The 24453-nt window shown below is 32.8% G+C and overlaps 1 protein-coding gene across 2 annotated transcripts in view; it reads right to left on the bottom strand.

Annotated features, from left to right (window-relative positions):
- Window positions 1-24453, bottom strand: part of LOC6054184 — a 123493-nt gene that overhangs the window by 15190 nt on the left and 83850 nt on the right. For both annotated transcript variants that reach the window (XM_038252177.1, XM_038252178.1), the window contains exons 3-5: window positions 12809-12944; window positions 7266-7383; window positions 6909-6980 (exon numbers count right to left, since the gene is read on the bottom strand). In XM_038252177.1, the coding sequence (XP_038108105.1) occupies window positions 6909-6980; window positions 7266-7383; window positions 12809-12944 (326 nt within the window). The remainder of the gene's footprint in view (window positions 1-6908; window positions 6981-7265; window positions 7384-12808; window positions 12945-24453) is intronic.

Raw genomic sequence — 24453 nt, 5'->3', positions numbered from 1 at the left:
TTTGGATGCTCTTTGTATTTGGAAAGAGCTTTCAAATGCAACCTAGAGCGACTTAATTGGTTGTCTAGATCCAAAGTTACAACAGGTTTAAGTTTGCGTTGCAACGTCACGAAATTTTAAATCATATTAGTCACATGGCAAAAAAGGTGTATGCGTAGTTGGTTTTTGAAAATAAAAGGATACTAAATATTATATATTTTTTATATAATGATTCCGAGCATATTTACAGAAGAATTGTACATGGGTCATTTACAAATTCCGTTACTTAAGTTTGTATGCAACTCGAATAAAAGTAGATATTTTATGAAACTTGTTGAACAAATCAAAAGAGACCGATAGACCAGAGGTAAAAATTCTAAAACTTTCTTAAAAGTAATCACGTGGTAACTGAATGGCCCCTTTATGATAAACTGATTTACGTGAGGGTTCATTCTCAATCAACGAAACGATTTTTTTTATCCCACACCCTTACCTAGGCCAAATTACAATAAAATTCACTAAACAATAAAAATCACGTGATTCGATTGTTTTTTTTACAAACTTTTGTCACTTTGTTGTTGGACGAACCCTTACCTAAATTAGTTGTATGCATCGTTTAGTTGTTCGCAATTAAATATGTTATGTTGCGCAGGTAAACAGTTTTATTATTTTCTCAAATTTTATTAAAAAAACACAAAAGTCAACAAAATAAGTAACGTTGTTTGCAGATCACCCCTAAGGGGCCATCAATAAACGATATGGGCACTTTATTCATAAATTTCAGCCATCCTGAAAACTTGAAGCTCCTTTCCTCCCTTCTAAAACATCCACGTGTTTTGTAAATTGCTCAAAACCATTAAAATATTAAGGGAGCGTTCTTGCATTACGTAACAAAACATGTATATTTTTAGACCCCCTCCACCCCCTGGTAATACATTTCCGATAATTTTTTTTGTATAAATCTTGGACCCCCCCCCCTTGGTATTACCCCGTTACGTAATTCTTGGACGTCCCATTACATGGTTAGTGAAGGGGAGAGGGGGGGGGGTCCTTCGTGATAATGGAATAATACAAATATTTATTTTTACTTTGAAACGCATTGGAAAACTGCGTAAATCGTACTGCTACTGTGAAAGCGGTAGGGGGGGAGGGGGGGAGGGGGTCTTACATGGGCGGGCCAGTCAATTCACATGTCCTTGTACTGTGTATTAATGTCTTATAATAAAATCTCAACCTAAAGTTGTTCAAGCTAACAAAAACTATGATTTATTTTGAAACTAAAATTTCGTGACGTTGCAACGCAACGAAAAACCCTGTTTTCAAAAACAGAGCGTTGCAACGTCACGAAATGTAAGTGGTCTTTAAAAATCGAGGTTTGATTTTTTCGAAAAACTAATGATTGCATTCGATTTGTTAGCCATTTCCATTTAAAATGGAAGAAGAACTCAAAATTTGCCGTTTAACAGAGCAGAGTTAATGGCAAAACATAAATTGGGTCCGGATTGAGAAAAAGTCACGCGTTGCAACGTCACGCTACATATTCCCCTCTCAAAAATAAAATATTTGCCTAAAATAATATTTCAACACTGCTTCTTATAGGAAATTTAATGCCCTTTCCGAATCTGTAATAACATATACCTTTTTTAAGTATTTTTTGAGTTACAGCCGAAATACTGAAAAAAGAAAAGTCAAAGCGTTGCAACGTCACGGCGGAATGTGTCAATAACAGTTTCTGATAAAATAACAAAATTTGGTATTGAAAAGATATTATATTGAAAATGTTTAATAACACTAACACTATGGAATAATTTTGACCAATTTCGTCAGGGTCATTATTTTGGCCATCAAATGGGGTCCTTAAGCTAAAATTATTCTAAAAAGTTGAAATTTTGAAAGTTGTTTTTTTTAATTCTTTTATATACCCCCTAAAGGACTTTGTTTAAAATGGTTAGAACTATGGGATAATTTTGACCAATTTCGTCAGGGTCATTATTTTGGCCATGAAATGGGGCCCTTAAGCTAAAGTTATTCTAAAAAGTTGAAATTTTGAAAGTTGATTTTTTCAATTATTTGATATACCCCCTAAGGGATTTTACTAAAATTGGCTAGAACTATGAAATAATTTTGACCAATTTCATCGGGGTCATTTATTTCACCATGAAATGGGGTTTCAAGCTAAAATTAATCCGATAAAATTAACTTTTGAGAGTTCTTTTTTTTTAAATTTTGTTATACTCCCTAACGGAATTGATTTATTTATTGAGAATTTTTGAAGTGTGAATAACAAAAACTGTTATTATTTTCACAGAGCCAGGAAGTCGGAGCTGACGTTGAAGTTCGAGCTGAAGTGAGACCTCGGAGACTGTATCGGATTCAGCAAATTTTCAGCAACTTTTACTTGGAGTCGGAATCTGTGAAGTCGGGTATTTTTGGAGAGCTGAAGTCGTCGTTGACGTCATATCCTGCATCCAGAGTCGGAGTTGTCTTCAAAGTCGCTTGGAGGTACCCGACTCTGCAGCCCTGACTAGTACAGAGGAGTTATGGAAACTGCAAGTTTATTTGCAAATTACAAATAAACCAAAACAATAACTTTTTTTGTTATGGAGACATACCAGTTCAATATCATTTTTTGTTATTATGCTGCTCCAGCTCTCCGCACAAAATAACAAATCTTGTTATTCCTTCATGATTCCTTCTGTGTTATTGGTTTGTTATTGCAATAACAACATAATAACAGTTTAAGTTATTCTTCGGACAAATCTTTATTGATTTTTGTTATTTTAACAACTAATCCGATCATCCCAATAACATATTTCGATCTTCTCACAATATCAAAAACTGACCTTCTCAAGTTATTTCCGTCTGCTCGGGATAGCACGACAAAAATGCACGGAGTTTTTTCGGATTTCGTTGAATATCTTAGCATTACAAAAAACTATTTACTCAGACAAATTATAGCTTAAAAATATTGTTGTTTCAAGTATTTTTTTAAAGTAATTTACAAAACAATATTCTGCAATTCAAAGCATTTCATTTCGGGAAAATGTTTAAAAAAATTGTAATTATGTTTGATTTATGAAATAAATAAACTCATTGCAAATAATTGGAAAAATCTCTTTGTTTGCCAACAAATCCTTTTTTTCAGGTAATTTTCCAATAACTCTAAATTAAAAGGTTTGATCTGTACTTTTCAAATCAAATTTTTAGAGGTGAATAACAATTTAGGTTCAAAAAACTTTATATTCAGCAAGTCAAGATTTGTTTTCAAGAAATTCTTTAATTTCTTGAAATTTAAAGGATGTTTTTTTTATAACTTTAAAATAAAAAAACATCGTTGGAACGTTAGAAGTAACCTCTTAGGTAAGAGACTCATTCAAACAAACTCATCACAGACTTTCAAATCTTTTACTAAAACAATTATTTATTATAATGTAGCAAGTTTACAAGACCAGAACAAATTTTATTTTTTAAATTTTTGTCCCCTAAATCTGATCGAGGTTGGAGGGAAGAAAAACAAATCAAGCCAAAATTTTCAAACTTTTCACGCTAAAGGTGTCAAAAAATGCTTTACAAATTATTAAAGTTATGGTACTATAACAAATTTACCAAATATCATAAAATAAAGCATGTATTTTATTTTTGATGTTTCACGTCTTTTTCCAAGCTGCGGTCCAAAAATTCAAAATTTAATAATTAAATAAAAAACTTTTGATTAATTGATAAACGAAATAAAGTTAACAAACTATTTGACATGTTTATTTTTCAAAAAAAAAATATGTTTGACATTAATAATTTTTATTGCCCTCTGATTGTTTAGGCCATTGTGAAGGGACTCCAGAGACTCCAAATATTTCATTTAAATACTCAAAATTACAAAATTTGTCAATATTTGTAAACATTTGTTTTTTTTTATGGAAAATAATCAAATTATCACAAAATATAGATTTTTTTGAATAGAACTAAACATTTCACAATAAGGAATTATGAGTAAATAATTGCAAATGGTCAAATTTTCACAAAATACCGAATTTAAAGTATATAGTTTTACGTCGTTGAATACTCATAATGCAATCTTAAAACTTTGATTGATTTTATTTAAAAAATGTGGTATTTAATGAAAAAAAACCTACACAAAATTTCGCCACGCCTGAAACCCATATTTGTATCAAATTATGAAAACTACGTAATTTAAAAATAAGACCTAAATTTTGAATGTTGGTAATGTGGGCATCAAATAATCGGATTTTTTTCGGAAAAATACCAAAATTTCATCATTTTGTAATATTTGGTCGAGAATTTCGATGCATATTGATAGTTATAGCATTTCTTCAATGCTCAATATTTTAACAAAACTTAGTTTGTGCCTCAAATACAGAGAAACCTCTTTTTACGCGGTGGCGTTACGCTTTTTTTATTTTGTCGATTTCTCTAAAACCATACAATATTTTTGCAAGCTTCAAAAAGTGTTTTGTTGATCTGAACAAAACCTACAAATTTCTTTTAATAGATTGCAAAAATAATTCGTCGTTCCAGAGAAATCGACAAATTTGAAAAACGTAACGCACCGCGTAAAAAGTGGTTTCACTGTATTGCATTTCCAAAATATAGAAAAACACGTATTTTGTGAAATATTCATGTATTTTTTTTTCTCAATGAAAAGCCATTATCAAATTAAAAATATTCGGTAATGTATTAAACTTTTACTGATTTCTCAAAGATTTGTATGCCATGTCTCCCATTTAGCCCAAATCCCATAAGCTCGTTGCTTCAACTACAAAGAAAAAAAAATATGGTAATATTCATCAGGAAATGGTGACAGATTTTGTGGCAAAATAAATGATAAATTTTACCCCAAAAAATGATGAATTTTCATCAGTTTTTGATGAATATTCATCAGGTTCACATTTTTACACATTTTTTATGTAATATTACACAAATAAAAAGGTAATATTCAACCTACCAAATTTTCAATATCCCAAAATTCAACTTTTTTTCTGTGTAAGCACGCCCCGTTTATGCAGCCTCCATTTGCGGTGGTAAACTGGGACATGTAATTACTGTTTTTTTATAAAAAAAATTTAGCAAAAAAAAAACAAACAGTGAAATTTAACACAACATTTTAGTTCGATTGATACTTATATGGCAATTATTACACCCGAAAAACGATATTTCAGGAGCAAATTTGAGTAACTAATAATATTAAACGTGCTCACGACATCATAAAACTAAAGATTTTAGTTCAAAGATTTATAAATCTGAGAAAGTTATAATATTTTGAACTATGAATAATTTCATTTTCAGAAATAACTTAAAATCATTTACCTTAAGAATTAAGAGCTGAACCAGCCACTGACTGTAAAAATCTATGATATACATAAAAAAAATAAAATTGTTTCAAAACTTCGTGTTCTTCCACGTTGCACTTGGCAAAGTACAGCGGAACCTCTTTTTACGCAGTGCGTTACGTTTTTATAATTTGTCGATTTCTCTAGAACGACGCAACATTTTTGCAATCTTTTAGAAGCAGTTTGTAGGTTTTGTTCAGATCTACAAAACGCTGTTTGAAGCTTGCAAAAATATTGCATTTTTAAGAGAAATGTACGAAATAGAAAGCGTAACGCCACATAAATTTTGAATGGCGAATCAAAAGTTGCAAAAATATTACGAATAAAAACCAACAATATTATTCAGAATCACAGTTGAATTCACAAGTGGCAAAAATAAAGAATCATAAATTATTTGATTTTTGAATCAATTACTTCATTATTTATTGTATAACTCCCACAAATTTGTTCTTGTTTATGATGATCAAAATTCCATTCTTTTATGGAAAATTCAGTTTTCTTTTAAACTGCATAATCCTTTACCTCATATTCGGTTTACAAAGCACTCATCAGTTATTATCACAACGTAACAAAATAATCAACGTGTATTACCAAACTATAATAAATGCATCTGTCCCCTACTACATTCCAATGCGATACTATTCGCAGGTCGCCAAAGGTGATGTAACAGCCTACCCGCACACAACAGCTCCGCTTGCCGATCCAATTGACAGCCGGTTGTGAATTATTGTGCATCGAGTTAGGTCTTCCACTCATTTGCATTTTCACACGTCAAAACAAAGTTGCTTGGCTCTCGGGCAAAAAGACAACCCATCGAACCGCGGAAGCGCAGTTTGTTGTTTGTTGACTTCTAGTTTGCTTTGAGTATTGATTATTTCGATTATTTTTTTTTTGAAAATGAAAATTGCTTGTTACCACAACTCCAAGCACCTTACACAAACCGGTTACAGAACTTGACCCACAGCGTTTTAGCGGTCAAGTTTGCAATCAATCATGGCCGGTGGCGGTGGTTCAGTTGCCTTTTCCGATCGAAAACAAGTTCAACAAACCGTTTCTCGGCGATGCCTCTGCGATGAGTGCGAGTGCGAACCCTACTCCTTAATAACACGTTTTGTGTCTGACCAATCACCATGAAATATGGGAAAAGCGAGCGGATCAACAGACTCTTCCTCGAGGGTGCTTCTTCCGTGAGCTTAAGTTTGAATGGAGCTCTTGTTTGGGTTTTCCGGTACAGGGAAGATTCGATTTTCGTTTAAAAAATACTGTTTGCACTGTTTTAAGATTTTCTTGAAAATGCATAAAACAGATTTTTTTTCTTCAGGAAAACTAGTAAATTTGGCAACACTGTTGATAACATTCTGTAATTTACAAAGTTTGACAAATTCATCACAACATGAAATTGCTTCATAAATCAAATTGCAACTGTAGAAATAGCAAATTTTCCAGTTGCCTGATTTCGTTTAACAAACCTATAGAGAAGAGGCACAAACGCAAACTGACAAACTGATTCAATTATCTACCAATCGTTCATTGCGTTTGGCAATGAATAAAACTAAGCAAACACTAATCTAACCTCAAACTTACCTTGTCATCTGATTTAATACTCTTGGTTGGAATTTTGGCAATGATTCGTTTCGCTACGTTGCAAAGTCGCCTCTGTTGTAGATGAAATGAGAAGAGTAAAAAGAACATTCGTGAGAAAATAAACAAAATCGTCCAATCTGGCAGCACGGCCAACCCGTGAACCGTTAATCAATCAACCTTCAAGGATACGCTCTTGAGGTCTCCACTGTTTACAAGTTTCACAATCGTCCCTGGCGGTTGGGCTCTCACGATGAGAATCTCCTTCACAGCACTGTGGGCAGCAGTGATGTGACACGCCCAACGGATTAGTGGTGCTGATGTCTGTGCCGTCGAAGGTAAAGACACTAATTGACTTACCGATTGTTTATCTTTGGTTTGCAGGTACCGAAACCGTTGCACGTAGTAGAACACCAGCCACACCAGCGAGATGATCATCAGCACGATGAACGAGATCGAGACGAACAGGACGGAGGTTCTAAGGGGAAGAGAGGGAGAGTTGAGAAGCATGTTTAATTGGTTATTCCTTGCCTTAGGTTTTATGTCTTTTTGATCTATGGCCTGAAAAGTCAAAATTTGCAGAAAGTCTAAAAGGTGCTTTGAAATGCAAAAATAAACGATATACAATGTAGGTTATACAAAGTATTTTAAATAGTTTATAGTCAATTTAACATGTACAGTCCAGACTCGATTATCCGAAAAAAAAATTTCATTGCCTAATTTTTTTTTGTCGAGCTTAAGTATGACTCCTAAACTAGGGTAGAGTAGTCATCAATGAGACACTTTTGGTTTTCAACTTTCAACGATTTTTCTAATTTTTTCATCAGCATGTCTTAATGAGCTTTTAGTTGCATTATCTTTCTTTTAATGTGTTCTATCATTGACCAAAATATGAGATCGATCCGACATCTACAGCCAGAGTTATTCAACTGTCTCATTGTAGACGCACTTGGCAGGAACAATGAGACAGCGGGGAACAATGAGACACTCTACGAAAATCAACATTTTTCTAGCAAAACATCATGTTTTTGTATTGTTCCATTGCAGGTGACTTGCCTTGAACATTTTAGAGTAATTTTGCCAACATGAAATTTTTAATAACAAAAGTTTCACTAAAAAGTATTTAAATTTTGTAAAATCCATATATTAATACCAAATAACTTTGTATTTTTGGTTAAATGAAGTTTAAACTCTATAAATATGCCAAAAATCACTTTTAATTCATGTTTTGAAAGATTTCCATCGATTTTAAAAAAGTTTATTGAAGAAAAATCAAAGTGTCTCATTGTTACCCATGGGCTGAAAAGAGTGGGGAACAATGAGACAGTCCTGGATTCTGGGTGTATTCTAAATTTTGGCCAAATCTAATGAAAGGACATTGTAGCCCAACTTAATCCCTATGGAACGTCGAAAGACATTTGAAGAAATATTAGTTTTGGTGTAAATGGCAGCCTACGAGCGAAAAAGTATTTTTTGTCCATGATTTACTTTTACACCCCAGAATCAAACATTTATGAATTACTTTTCAAGGGAGCGTCCATAACCAAAGCCACTTATATGGCAGACGTGTATCCAGTAGATACACCTTTCCCCCAAATATGAGCCTGATTGGTTGAAACTACGACTTGTGAGAGCAATTTTATCATTGTTCCCCGTGTCTCATTGATGACTACTCTACCCTACGTTAAAGTGATTAAAAACTTTTATCCAAGATGGCGGCGAATATGGTGGTGTTGAAATATTGGAAAAAATGCATTTTATTATTTAAGAGGCAATCAACTATTCAAATTTGACTAAAATGGGGTTGCAGAATAAAATTTTGTTCGTGATTCGATTATCCGAAGTCCCATACAAACCTTTGGATAATTGAAACTTCGGATAATCGAGGCTGGACTGCATAGATTATTTGAATGGCTCAATAAACATTTTTTTTTGCTTTTTGGGTGTTTTTGAAACCGCCTTGAGTCAGGGGTATTAAAAAATACCCAAAAAGGAAAAAAAAAATTGTGGTTTGGTTGAGCGTTTTAGCAGAATGCATTACTGTGAATACAAAGAGACGAGTTGTTCCTTTTAATTCCGCTATATATTTTAATATCTTGACAGATACGTATTTCGTCTACTACTTGCAGACTTCATCAGTGTTCTGTTCGAAAAATAATTATTTTGTTGGACCTTTTAGAAAAAAAAAATCCTGATGTTTTTTTCAATGGAACTTTTTTTTTACGCCCCAAGATTTTTTTGGGCATCTTTGAAGAGGATGAAGGGAGGGGGGGGGGTCAAAAATCAAACCATCCACATTAACGACCCCCGGGTCTTTTGTGGTATCTATTGCAAGTTTCTGCTCGAACCTAGGAGTCCGAAGGCTTGAATGGCGAGAGCACCCAAACCTCTTTTTACTCCAAGGAACCTTCCACCCCAGTGTTTGAACTGACGACCTTTGGATTGCGAGTCCAACCGCCGCCAGCGATTCCACCGGAGTAGGCTTGGTTTGGTGTGTTGTTTGTACTTATGGCATGGAGATGACTCCTACACCTGGAATGACTTAACAGCCTAACAACAACCAAGGCCGGGACCGACATTTTACTTCCTCATCCGATGGAAGGTTGCAGCAGATGGGAATCGAACCCAGAATCATCCGCTTACAAAAGCGGACAGCGTAACCATTCGGCCACGCACTGCCACTGGGGGGGGGGGGGATGTAAATCTCAAAAAACCTTGTCGTTCAAAAATTATTGTTATGAATATATCGTCTCCTCAACATATAAAAAAAAAATGAAAAGAAAAACATTTTGATTTGAAGGCCTATGTAAATGTTGAATTCCATTTAATTTGTTTTATATTGGCAACTTAAAATAATGGGAATAATTTAAAAAAAAACTTACAAAAAATACAGAAACTAATACAACAATAATAAAAATTATGAATTTTATGAATAATTTCGGTAAAAAAGTATTCCGCGAATAAAAAATATAGCCCAAAAGTTTCTCTTGAAAAAAAATTCTTTGGAAAAAATATTTTTAAAGAAGAAGCAGAAAATGTCACATTTTTTTTTTTCAATCCTTTCAAAATTTAAAATTAAAGTGGCTGTATTTCAGGAACCAGCACCATCGACAAATTCAGAAAAGAAAAATGATAGCAAATTTTCTCAACATTTCTTAAATATGTTGAGCAGGATACTTTTTTGTGAAGCATTTTTAAACCTGCATAAAACTAAACATTTTTCGAAAAATTAAGGAAAAATTATGCCTATGCTAAGAATTTGAAGACGGTGCACTTTATCAAATAATGTGTAAAGTCACTTTCAATTACAAATTCGATTTGACGTTTCACCATGATTTTTTTTAAATTTTAGGCAAGTTTGTATGAGTTAAATTTTGAAAATAAAGTTATTTTTCCAGGTTTATAGAACAATAAACTGATTATGTTTTAGTTTCATATTTACTTTATCACTAACTGAAATTAATGAAAAAATATTAAAACAGGGTCAACATATTTTTATAAACATAAATATGCATGCATTACTTATCCAATAAGTTTATTCGAACAGGTGGCCATTTTTGAATTCACAGAAATGTTAAATAAAAGCAATAATCTACAGATAAACCTCTTTTTACGCGGTGGCGTTACGCTTTTTGTTTCGTAGATTGCTCTTAAACCATACAATATTTTTGCAAGCTTTAAAAAGCATTTTGTAGATATGGATAAAACCTACAAATTGCTTTTAAATCATTGCAGAAATGTTGCGTCGTTTCAGAGAAATCGACAAAATAGAAAAACGTAACGCACCGCGTAAAAAGAGGTTTCACTATATTTTATAAATAATATATAGAATATATTATTCCATTTTCAATTTATTCTCACTTTTATACATTTGAAAATCTTAGTGAAATTTGATAAATTTTTGCCAGCACAGTGAAACCTCTTTTTACGCGGTGGCGTTACGTTTTTTTCTAATTTGTCGATTTCTTTTAAACGACGCAACATTTTTGTAATGTTTTATGAGCAATTTGTAGGTTTTGTTCAGGTCTACAAAACGCTTTTCGAAGGTTTCAAAAATTTTGTATGGTTCAAGAAAAATCTACAAAACAAAAAGCGTAACGCCACCGCTTTAAAAGGGATTTTTCTGTATAAAATAAAATACAAAAAATAATAATTCTTCATATAAACAACATTACTAAAATTTAGATGGAAACATTGAACAAAAAACAAGAATAAATTAACAGTTATTCTACAATTTCAATAATTCAATACTTTGATAATTTTGTCGTTTACAACCCAGGTTGTTATCAATAAAATTATCGAGGTTCGATAGCGCTAACGATAATTCCATCGTTATCGTTATTCCGATAATTCTTTCGGCGATAATTTTATCGATGATAACTGATATTTAATTCATTTCTTAAATTGACTAAATCCAATCAAATTAGGTGGAATTTTTAAATTTCCTATAAGAATTTATTTTTGATAATATGGTAAGTTTCAAAGTACAAATACAAAAAAAAAACACAAAATATTGAATTTTCTCGAAAATACTCAAGTTTTTATAATTCGCAATCTGGGTATCAAACAATTTGAAATTTTTCATGCTTCTTTAGTTTTTAAAAGATTTTCGAATTAAGAATGTAATACCGTATTTTATCGAAAATACTTAAATTTCTATAATTCGCAATATGGGTATCAAACAATTAGAAATTTTGCATGCATCTTGACTGTTTTAAAGATTTTCGAATAAAATACTTAAATTTAAAAAATACCGTATTTTCTCGAAAATACTTAAATTCATATAATTAGCAATCTAAGTATCAAACAATTCGAAATTTGGTATGCATCTTGACTGTTTGAAGGATTTTAGAATTAAATTTAATTTTCATTCTCTAATTTTTACAAACTACCGTATTTTCTCTAAAATACTAAAATTTCTATAATTCGCAATATTGGTGTCAAACTATTCGAAATTTTGCATGCATTTTCATTGTTTTACAGTTTTTTTTTAGTGTAATACTCAAATTTTCACAAAATACCGTATTTTTTTAAAGTACTAAATTTTTTATAGTTTTCAATATGGGTATCAAGCGAAACGCAATTTTACCTGTTTTTTTCACTGTTTTAGAGTTTTTTGAACGAAATACTCAAAAAACTTAAAAACTGTGAAAATGCGCGCATAGTTGCAAATCGTTTGAGAAAATTGAGAAAATACGGTATATTGTAAAAATTCTAGTAGTTTATTCAAAATACTCTTAAACAGTGATAATTTCGCTTCGTTTGTGAATTTTATTATATTTATGCTTTGAAACTTACTACATTATCAAAAAATATATTCTAAGCAAATGGATTGAAAATTTAGCATGATATTAATTGATTAGGTCAATTTAAGAAAGATTTTAAAATGAGTTATCGTCCGTTATCGGCGATGAGAATAATATCGAATAATCAAGATGAAGATTTTTTCGTGCGTGAAAGAGAAGATTTTTTTTTATGAACGTCCAATGATTTTCTTTTGATGATGATTATTCCATCGCTGCTCGATTGAATGTATTCTGATGACAAAACTGCTACGTCATATCACATTCAAAGTTGACATTTTATCAATTTTAGCTACTTTGGATAAATTTTCAAAGTTATTATTATTTAAAAGATTTTTTTTTTAAATACAATACAATTTGGAAAATATCGAAACAAGCACTTGACGTTTCGAAACAATGAAACAAAAAATAAAATTTAAAAAAAAACTCAAAAATCATTTGAAAAAACACAATACAAAAACTAAAATTAAAACCGGAAAGAGATGGAAACGAAAAAGAAAAATAAAATCTATCACGAATTTTTGGAGGGAATTGGCACTTTGAAAAATACAATCCAAAATTATCACAAAATTTTACTAAATTAAATTGAAAGATATTTACCTATTAATGTTGGCCATCGACTTGAAGTGGCGGTTGCCCTCGATGATGGCCATGGTCACCTTGTAGCCCATACGCTCCATGATGTCGATCAGCTCGTGGCCCTTGGCCTTGGTCGTGAACACGGCGGTTATGTTTCCTGTTGAAAGAACATCGAAATTTCGTTAGATATTTCTTGTTGTTTTTATTTATGATTTTTTGTTCTGGGGGCATTTATCAAAACGTCAAGATGCGATTTTTAATTAAATTTAACTGAAATCCCTGACCGACTGACTCAAAATGGAACGTGCAAACGTGCCCAAACCAATTCTACGCGGTATTCTCATTCTTGCAAAGGTGCAAGGTGCAGCGCAGCCTGCTCCAAGACGCATTTCATTCCGAGTGGTCGCGCCCTTGCAACACTCGATGGCATGCGGCTTATTTGCGCGTATCACAGCACGACTGGCAGCAGCGACTTAAGCTTGTTTGCCGATCATTTTTCTAGCACCACCCCACCTCTCAGATTTCTTCTGCCTGAGAGTTCATTTAGCAAACAACGTGAAACGCAATTAGCACCCCCAGCAGGCGAGCAGTTTGTCACAACGAGGGTTTTGTTATTGTTTTAAGGCGATTCTTGAATAAACTGTTGAGAATATCTGAAAGGACTTATTGGATCTTAGTTAGTAATTTTAATTGAAATTATTTAGATTACAAGATTACTTCTTGAAAAAAAAACACGCTTTGAATGAAAATACTCTATTAGAACCCAGTTGATTCCAAAAACGTAATCCCCCACAAACACTCGAAAAACAAAAAAGAATGACGAGTTAATCGTTCATGAACTCCCTACCGACCGAACGAAACGGTAGCTGCCAGACCAGCTTAGAACCCCCACGGCGCCTGCACCGGTGGCCTGGGGTCATATGGCCATTGACTCGGTCGGTTCTCATAAATGCCCTCCTTCGATCATCATGTGTTTCACACACTTTCGTTCCGTAATAACAGCTGTGGATGATTTGTGGAAACACGGAAAACATGAAGATTTTTTCATTAAATTTTTGGAATCAACAAAAATTTCACAGTTTACAAAAAAATAATATTTCAAAAATTTCTGCTTTTTTGTATTTTTTCAAAATGAATTGTGGTAATAATTAAATTTCATAATCATTCGAATTTAACCATTTATTTTTCCGTTCACATCTTTTGAAATTGCTAAAATCTCAGTGCATCTCCAGATTGAGTTGGTGGAACCCCCCTCAGCCAACCAAGCAGTTTCAGCAGACACTTTCTGTAGCAGTCTAGGGGCAATATAAATTACGCGCCGTGGGTGCACTCGCGAATCTTGAGTAATGTTTGGAAAGAACGAACAAATTTTTGTTAGAAAATGTAGACTTTTGAAATTGAAACCAATGACATTTTCAATGTTAGTCAAATTTAAAAGCTACTCAACAGATATTTTCAAAACTGCAACCAGCAACAAAAAGTCACGGACTTTTTCGCTCTGTTTTTAATTAAACCTTTCCGGCTTTATTCTTACTGCGCCAAGTCCTGTTATATGCCAGCTGCTGCTGTTGTTGTTGGCTATTACACTGTGCTGCTAGAATGAGAAATTATGAACTTTACACCTCTCTGGCCCAACACGTGGGTGGGTGAGCTGTTCTATACAAAGTTCAAACTCTCACCCACCAAAAAACTCCTATTAAAATTGTAACCGATAAATTCCGCATTTTAATTAACCTCCAAACCACGTCGTCGTTGTCTTTTTGCGCTAGTTGTCGTGGTGAGTCACAAATAGCATCGCCACCATGGCAAAAAAGGTTTGGCATTTGGGACGAGCGATTTAAATTCGAGCACAAATTAAAAAGAATAAAATTGAGTCAAATTATCACCTGCGTGCGAGGTGGGAAGGTTATAATGAAGGTTTTAGCACCTGTTTCTGGTAAAATTAGCATTCATTAGAATTTTGAAACTTTGGTTCCTAAGAATTATTAATTTGATAAGTAGTAGCAAAGTGTCATCATATTTATTTTGAGTTTCAAAAGCTGTCGAAATGGCAAAAGGCCTAAAAAATATGAAATGATTTAAAGAGATTCATAAAGGAATCGAAGAACTCAAATAAGAATGAAACAATTTTATTGAGTTCAAAGGAGTTAAAAAAGACAAAAAAATGCATATCTGGAGTTTTTTTGATTGAAAACTTATGTTCCATAAATTTGTAAAACTCGATCCTGGAAAAGTAACATTTTTGCATGAAACAAAAAATCAACCAATCTCAAACGATTTTGCTCAAAATTGGCAAAGATGCTTTAAAAAAATCCGATAAACCGTTATCCACTTGTGGTTCTTTTTTTCGGGGCACCCTAATATGTATTTAACAAGATTCGGAACATTTGACGTACATTTGAGATATCGGTCTTTTATGAGTTCAAGATAATGTTTCTCGCATCAAACATGTATGCATTGTTGTTCGGTAGAATCTTGAACTGTATAATATATCCTGGAATGTCAGAAACAGATGCTCTGATACACATAAATTCTTAAGTATTGAGATACATTCTCTGGATTTTATTTGTATTTTTTGATTTGGCCTTCCCTATGACCAAATAAACTATTTTGTGTGATTGGTTCATCCATACAAGTCTCCATACAATTTTGGCTGCTGTCCATACAAAAATGGTGTGTAAATATTCAAACAGCTGTAACTTTTGAGTGAATTTTCTGATCAATTTGGTGTCTTCGGCAAAGTTGTAGGTATTGTTGAGGACTTGTGAGAAAAAAATAGGTACACGGAAAAAAATGCAGATTTTTTAATCAACTTTTTCATACTTAAACTCAATTTCCCAAAATACGTATTTTTTGATTTTCGAGATTTTTTTATATGTTTTAGGGGACAAAAATCCGCAACTTATGAGCCATAGAGAAACATGGCCAAACAATCTGCCGCCGAGTTATGAATGTTTGAAAAAATAGTGATTTTTAGAAAAAATCGAAGTTTCATGCAAAAACAAGTTTGACATTGTATTTAAATGCATAATTGAATTTGCAATCGAAAAGTACTCAACAGATTTTTTGATAAAGGACTCCGTTTTCAAGATATAGCCACCGAAAGTTTGATTTTAGCGAAATATTTGCAGTTTTTCAATTTTTAAAAATAGTGACCATGAGTGACCATTTCCATAAATTTTTTTTTTGGAAATATTTTTCCGTGTACCTATTTTTTTCTCAATAGTCCTCAACTTGCCGAAGACACCCAATTGATCAGAAAATTCACTCACTGTGCCCTTCCACATACAAGACTTTGGTATGATTTCATGGTATTTTACCATCTATTACTGGGCAACCAAGGGCAAATTGTGGTCCCTGTTATTTGCCCAAGTAATACCAAAATTTGGCATTCCGGTGTTATTTACCCCTGCTCGGGGAGAGTTGCTCAAATGGTTTCCGAAGATTGACAAATTTCTAAGGAGATTTATGAAGTTTTCTAGAAAACTTTTAAGTTTTCAACATTTAATAAAGACTAAATTTTAAGCCTAATTTACAAATTGTAGTGCTTAATACATTGTAACGGTCATGCCACTGAAAATTTATTTCCAATGTCGACAAATCCCTAAGTTGTTTTGGGTCGCGGGTTCGATTCCCGCCTTATCCTCCTGGCCTTCTATCGGATGGGGAAGTAAAACGTCGGTCAATTTGCGTAAAAGAGGTTTTGGGTGACTCACCACACATAATCTTCGGACGTTAAAGTGGATTGCTCTGCTTTTGTTTGTCGATAAATTCATGAAAACATAGATTTTTATAAAGTGTTGCGTGAATGAATAATTATAATTTCGGAAAACTTTTAAAAGAATAATTTGTGTTCTTCTAATAAAAAAATATATAACCCTTTCCCGTCGAAGCAAATTTGAGATTTTTGTTTATCATGATTTTAATTGGTTTCATTAAATATTTCAAATAGTTTTGGGCAAGAAGAATTACTTCAATTCGTTGAATACCACTAAAGAAATCACAATTTAAAGTCAAAGAAATTTTGAAGTATTGAAAGGTTAAATATGGAAAAATGGAAGATTGATGGTGGAATGCTGTTAATTTATCGTATAATTTAAATCATATTTTTGGTCTATGAAAAAACATCAACCGAAGTTGTTTATAAACTATGTGGCATAAAAATCCATTGGAAAATTATTGGAAAATTACATTTGATTGCAAAAATGCAAACATTTTAAAAGATTTTTTTTATTGGAAAAATTGAATTGTTTAAAGTTAAACATACACGAGAAATTGAATTTTTAGAGAAAAACTAAATTTTTTTTTGTTCATGAGCTGAAACCAGTAACGAAACGAATCCAATGAATCATAAAATTTATTAATCCGGCAACCCTGTCTTGAAAAGTGGCTGAAGAGGGTCATTCTAATATCACCGTAGAAAATTATTTGTTTGAAATGTTTATTTTTGTAATTTTTATTCACATACAATAAAGTAAAATTACATCTATGCAGGGTTGTTAAGAGCGAGTCCACGAGCAAAGCATACCCATCTCGCATCGACCTCACCAATCTGCCTGAAATTTTCAGGAGTTGTTTGTACATATAAAACTAGCATCTGGCCAAAATATGAGCACTCTAGGTCAACGGGAAGTGGGGCAAATCGGGACACAAAGTTTGAAGGTTCAAAAACGTCAAAAATCGTAAAAAGGCTGTAACTTGGGCAAAATTCAATTTAATTTCAAAATTCAAAATGCATCTGAAAGGGCTTAAAAAATGCTAGAAAATGCAGGGTAGAGCATCCCAATTGGTTGAATCTAAAGGGAGTTATTGGCATTTTAGTGAAAAATTAGCACAATTTTCAAACTCAGCTTGTAGGGGACATCTGGGACTACCATCTGAGACTGAGAACGCTTTGGATAAGGCAGTTTAACATATTAAATAGACACTTTTACTTTCAGTGAATTTTTTGGTTGAAAATTTTTGCTCTGGGGACCCCTTAGATCTCATTTTCTGATAATAATTTTATCATATTCGTGTTCCTGAGACAATTTCACAATAGAAACATGCATAAAAATGTTTATTTTCATCCATTTTAACCCTTTAAAAAATGAAAGTTAAAAAAAATTGAGACGCTGCTTTTTTTCTGGTGTCATCTAGTATCTTCGGAAACGAACTTGAATTTCAATAAATGTGAATCGAAGATTTTTTTTAACTTTCATTTTTGAAAGGGTTAAAATGGATGAAAATAAACATTTTTATGCATGTTTCTATTGTGAAATTGTCTCAGGAACACGAATATGATAAAATTATTATCAGAAAATGAGATCTAAGGGGACCCCAGAGCAAAAATTTCCAACCAAAAAATTCACTGAAAGTAAAAGTGTCTATTTAATATGTTAAACTGCCTTACCCAAAGCGTTCTCAGTCTCAGATGGTAGTCCCAGATGTCCCCTACAAGCTGTAGGTCGAACCGAGTTGATATCTGTATGGAACACATTTTTATTTGAGTTTTAAAATTGTGCCATTTTTTCACTAAAATGCCAATAACTCCCTTTAGATTCAACTAGAGGGTGACGAGCGGGAATTCCCGGGAAATCGACAATTTTTGGACCTCTCGATTCCCGGGAGATTCGGTCGAGACTCCCGGGAAATTTTTAACTTATAAATATTGAAGCAAAATTATATAAACTAATCAAGAATTATTTGAAAAATTCAAAATTGTTTGGAACATTTGATGTTTAATGTTCGATGTTTAAATTCAAATAAACCAATGCTTCTCTAATCTTCCTATTCATATTTTTTATTTTTTAAATTTTAACTTGTCAAAAATTCCAATAACTATAATCGAGAGAAGCCAAAAAAATGTGGACCCCAAAATTTACCTTAAAACATACTCTGCAGTTACACCCCAAAAATGAAATTTAATGTTTTCTTTTTTATAAATCCAGAGTGTTTATAGGGCGGTATGAAAAAAAACTCTAGAAATATTATTTTTATTTATTATTTCTAAGAGGTAAAAGATTTTTCAAGATAAGTTCAAATTCCATATCTTCTCTCGAGCATAGCAATCCTTATTTTTTTTAATTCTAAGTACCTAAGTTAATTTTCAAGGTAATTTCTTTTTTGACGTCAAAGCGATGTAATTTTATGTTTCACGTCAACGTTTAATATTGACTCTGGAGCGGTAATCTTTGTAAAGTTAAGGTTCGCCAATTGTGAACACTCCGGTTTTCCTGATAACTGTAAATATATCTTCAATTAAAATTTACAGTTGACCTTAAAAAGGATGAAAAAAAATTAAATTGTTGTTTTGAGTCGTTCTTTATCATATTGCAAAAATCTCGATACTGGAAAATTATAATAAAAAGAAGTTCATGGAACAAGTTTGTGCAACATTTGAAAAGTCACTCATTGCGAATTATGATTCATAAACATTTTAAAACAATTATAGTAAACTATATAGTTCCTAAAAATTATGAGTATACTTAATTTAACGAATAAATAACAAATTAAATACTTTTCTTTTTTAATTTTGCCACTATTGGCATAGTAAAAAAAAACTCCCGGGTCCCGGGAATTCCCGGGAAATGGCCAAATTCAACTCTCGATTCCCGGGATATTGAAAATCGTCACCCTCTAGATTCAACCAATTGGGATGCTCTACCCTGCATTTTGTAGCATTTTTTAAGCCCTTTGAGATGCATTTTGAATTTTGAAATTAAATTGAATTTTGCCCAAGTTACAGCCTTTTTACGATTTTTGACGTTTTTGAACCTTCAAACTTTGTGTCCCGATTCACCCCACTTCCCGTTGACCTAGAGCACTCATATTTTAGCCAGATGCTAGTTTTATATGTACAAACAACCCCTGAAAATTTCAGGCAGATTGGTGAGGTCCAAACGACGTCCCATACAAAGGGGTATGCCCTGTTCGTGGACTCGCTCTTAAAATATCAAAATATCAGCTCTCAGCAACTGCAATTACTCTCGAATGTTTTTGGTGCATAGATAATCAATTGATAACTTTTCCATCACTCATTTGCAATCATAGATCCAGGAATAAAGAATCGTAAAAAATGATTTCAGCACGTGTTTCATCTGTATCTGTGTGGGATCTTATTCTAATTCAAACTTCTCATACCATGATCAGTGAAAGGAATCCCTCACAAAAACGAACTAATCTCACTCTCACGTGAATAAAAAAAAACAACAACAGGAAACGCCTCAGATTCGCCTTCAACGAATAACCTCCCTCTCAAGTAGTCACCAACTATGAAAAAAATAAACAGTGCAGTTAAATTTTACGATCGATGGGCAGGACAATCTGAACTTCATACAATGGACCCTCCTGTTACTCGCAAACGAACTCCTTATCGAAACCGGACATCTGTGTTCGAGCCACCCCGTCACGATCGATCTAGAGTGCGTACGCACATTGCTAGTTAGATCGAGCTCGTAAATATTACCCCCTGCACCAACTAGCAGCAGCTACTAATCCTTGATTAAGGGTCCGTGAACTGTGGGAACTCACGGGTAGTCAACGATTCCGGTTTCATCTCCCTGTATGCACTGCATCGGCTGGCATGTTTATACTCCGATTACAGACAACAAATATGTGGGCAAGATATTTACGTCGTCTGCAGCTTCGCGGTGTGAAATCCAATTTAAATAGAGAAAAAATGCCATTAAACCAACAATTTACTCTAGATAAGTGTGCAAACGTGCGAAGGGGGAAGTTCCCAGGGAAGGCCGGTCATCAACTCTTATCGTTTGGGAACGAATCGAGCGCGAAACGACCCACCGTGACCGTGGGGGTCAATTAAGGGAAGCGTCGCGAAAAATCACTTAGAACTGGAAGCCTTCAAGTTGCGAAATGTCAGAAGTCATAGGCAGTTGGACGCGGCGATAATTTCATTAGGACAATCTCATAAGTGAGTGTGACAACTTGTTACATTTGCAGTAGAAAGGCAGAAGTTGTTTGTGAGAATCGTTTGATGGCGTGATTGTCTTTTGACACATTTTCAAAATGAGTAAAATTTGTATGACGTGTGGCAAAATGTCACACACTTTCTGTCATAATGTCATAACTAGTACAAATGTGTCAATCAATCGCTAAAGTGACGAATTGGTTATGTAACGACCGACAGTCCAAGCTGTATGCAACAATCTAAACTTGGGAGTCACACCATTTGTTTACGGAACGAGCCGGCCACCAAGTCCAGCGGGTCCAAGTTAGAACGTAAAATTAGCGTTGCGGTAAATTAAAATATGAAATACGACTACGGCGGCGAGTGAGCGTCTCTTCCGGCTTTGGAACAGGTTGACGCCAAGGGCTGGTTAACGCTAACGCCGGTCTATCTGGTGTAATCGTTAGTCAGTTGATTGCTGATTTGCATCCCAGACCTGGGATGCACTTGCATGGTGGTGCGTAATGTGGTAGTTGGCCTTCATTTTAAGTAAGTGATGAGTTTTCCGGGATTTGAAATATTTTTTATGTTGTTAGTGAACAGTGAAACAGTATGTTGTAAAAGATGGGTAAATACAATTTCATAATACTTCAAGTATTAAACTTGATTGAGTAAATAAAATGGTGTAATATTATCATATGTTGAATTTATTTCAAAATAACCATAAATAGATAAATTTCTTAATCCAAAATATTGAAACCGCGGCATTTATCTAAAATTAGGTATCTTTGACAGGATAATAATTTGGCGCAATTTTCATCCAATTAGCCAATTATTAAAATATTAAAAATAATGCAAAAGTTTTGAAAGATACTTGCCTGCTCACTTCCTATAACGATTTGTATTACTTATTACATTTAAATTAATTTTAATAAGCTGTAATTGAACATAAAAATATTGATGATTTATATGCAGAAGATTGAAAATAGTTTCAAAAAATTTATGTTTGAGCACTAATGAATGCATTCAAATTTGACGCACCTTGATGGATGATAAATGTATTTGAAAAATAAAACCAAAACCGTTACTTGATCTATTTTAGGTGAGTTGATGCTTTCCTCACATTTGTTCAGTAATTTCATCCAAAATAGAAACATCCGCCCTTTCGATGATCTAACAATTTAATTTCACTACTTAACCTTTAGATAAGGTTGTCAAGATCTTATGAATTCAGGACTTAATTAAAAGGTGATTTAATTAGTATTATCGTGAAGAGCAGAAAATGTTACAAAAAATCATTGAAAATCAAACAAAAAGTTCAAGATATATCGTCAGTTAACAAATCGTCGCTCGTGTGCTACGAAATGATCCACTGAGAAAAATAACGCAAAATAATAACTTTTAAAGGCATCCAGTAGTCTTGATCAGACTAAATCTGAAAAACCAATTGAGCAACTCTCTACGAAATCGACCGATTTCGACCTTTTTTATTTTTTGTATTTTTTTATTTGACTTAAACTTTGTGGGTGCCTTCCCTATGACCAAATAAGCTATTTTGCGTCATTGGTTCACCCATACAAGTCTCCATACAATTTTGGCTGCTGTCCATACAAAAATGGTATGTAAATATTCAAACAGCTGTAACTTTTGAGTGAATTTTCTGATCAATTTGGTGTCTTCCGCAAAGTTGTAAGTATTGTTGAGGACTTTTGAGAAAAAAATAGGTACACGGAAAAAAAATTTGCAGATTTTTTTATCAACTTTTTTTTCACTAAAACTCAATTTCCCAAAATACGTATTTTTTGATATTCGAGATTTTTTGATATGTTTTTGGGGACAAAAATCCGCAACTTTTGAGCCATAGAAAAACATGGTCATAAAATTTGCCGCCGAGTTATGAATTTTTGAAAAAAATGTGATTTTTGGAAAAAAAAAATCGAAGTTTCATGCAAAAACAAGTTTGACATTATTTTTTAATGCAAAATTAAATTTCCAAGCGAAAAGTACTTTACAAATTTTTTGATAAAGGGCTCCGTTTTCAAGATATAGCCACCAGAAGTTTGATTTTAGCGAAATATTTGCAATTTTTCAATTTTTAAAAATAGTGATCATGAGTGGCCAAACGTTGAAAATTACGCCCATTTAAAATGCTAGTCTTGATTTAAAAAATTTCAAAATATTTTTTTCGGAGAGATCGGAAAATTTCACGAATGTTTCATATATTTAAATTTAAAATCGGACCATTAATTGCTGAGATATGGTCATTAGAAAATGGTGGGTTGTTTTGATGAGACTTAAAAAACTTCAATTTTCGTGCTTCTTTTTTCTTAAAGCGGCTCTATCTCAGCAAACCGAGGTCCAATCTTCAATGTCTCTTAGACAATTTTATAGCGAATTTTCAGAACTTTTCAAAAAAAAAAAAAGATTTTTAGAAATGGTCACTCATGGTCACTATTTTTAAAAATTGAAAAACTGCAAATATTTCGCTAAAATCAAACTGTCGGTGGCTATATCTTGAAAACGGAGCCCTTTATCAAAAAATCTGTAAAGTACTTTTCAATTGCAAATTCAATTTTGCATTAAAAAATAATGTCAAACTTGTTTTTGCATGAAACTTCGATTTTTTTTTTTCCAAAAATCACAATTTTTTCAAAAATTCATAACTCGGCGGCAAATTTTATGACCATGTTTTTCTATGGCTCAAAAGTTGCGGATTTTTGTCCCCTAAAACATATCAAAAAATCTCGAAAATCAAAAAATACGTATTTTGGGAAATTGAGTTTTAGTGAAAAAAAGTTGATAAAAAAATCTGCATTTTTTTCCGTGTACCTTTGTTTTCTCAAAAGTCCTCAACAATACCTACAACTATGCCGAAGACACCAAATTGATCAAAAAATTCACTCAAAAGTTACAGCTGTTTGAATATTTACATACCATTTGTGTATGGACAGCAGCCAAAATTGTATGGAGACTTGTATGGGTGAACCAATGACACAAAATAGCTTATTTGGTCATAGGGAAGGCCCCCACAAAGTTTGAGCCAAATAAAAAAATACAAATAAAATCCATTTCCGGTTTTGGTAGAGAATTGCTCAATTAAAGGAAATTTTCACAGTTTTTCGGAAATATGTTTTACGTAAGAGCAATTTTTTTACGAAATTGGCCGATTTCGACCATTTTTATTTTTTTGTATTTTTTTATATTTTGCTTTTTGCGGACCTTCTCTATAGGCAAAGAATTCATTTTGTTTCTTGAGTTTACCCATACAAGCCTCCATACAACTTGTTCAGTTGTTCATACAATAATGGTAAGTAAATATTAAAACAAATATATCTTTTGATGAAATTTTCTGATCGATATGGTGTCTTCTGCAAAGTTGTAGGCATCGATGAGAGGACTTTTCAGAAAAAAGGGTAACGAATTTTGTTTGTCAATTTTTGAGTTAACATTTTTTTAAATATAATTTTAAATGTAAATTTTCAATTAATTTTTTTACGACTACAGTTTTTAATGTAAAATCAAATTTGAATCAAAAAGTATCCTACAGAAATTTTGATAAAGTGCAACGTTCATGATATGGCAACTTTAAATATAATATTGACTATAAATTCTTAGTTTTTCTATTCGGCTTTTACGTCATGAAAATTTTTTGAATTGCAGAAAACTAAACATTTCTCTTGAATTTTAACATTAAAAATGAACTTTAAATGTCTATGGGTCACAAAACAAATAAAAAAAAGCATAAAAAATTAAATTACGAGCCATGGTTTCAACATTT

The sequence above is a fragment of the Culex quinquefasciatus genome, chromosome 2, assembly GCF_015732765.1.
Source record: "Culex quinquefasciatus strain JHB chromosome 2, VPISU_Cqui_1.0_pri_paternal, whole genome shotgun sequence".
Taxonomy (NCBI): Eukaryota; Metazoa; Arthropoda; class Insecta; order Diptera; family Culicidae; genus Culex; species Culex quinquefasciatus.
The sequence above is the reverse complement of the archived record's forward strand: the minus strand, read 5'-3'. Positions and strand labels throughout refer to the sequence as shown.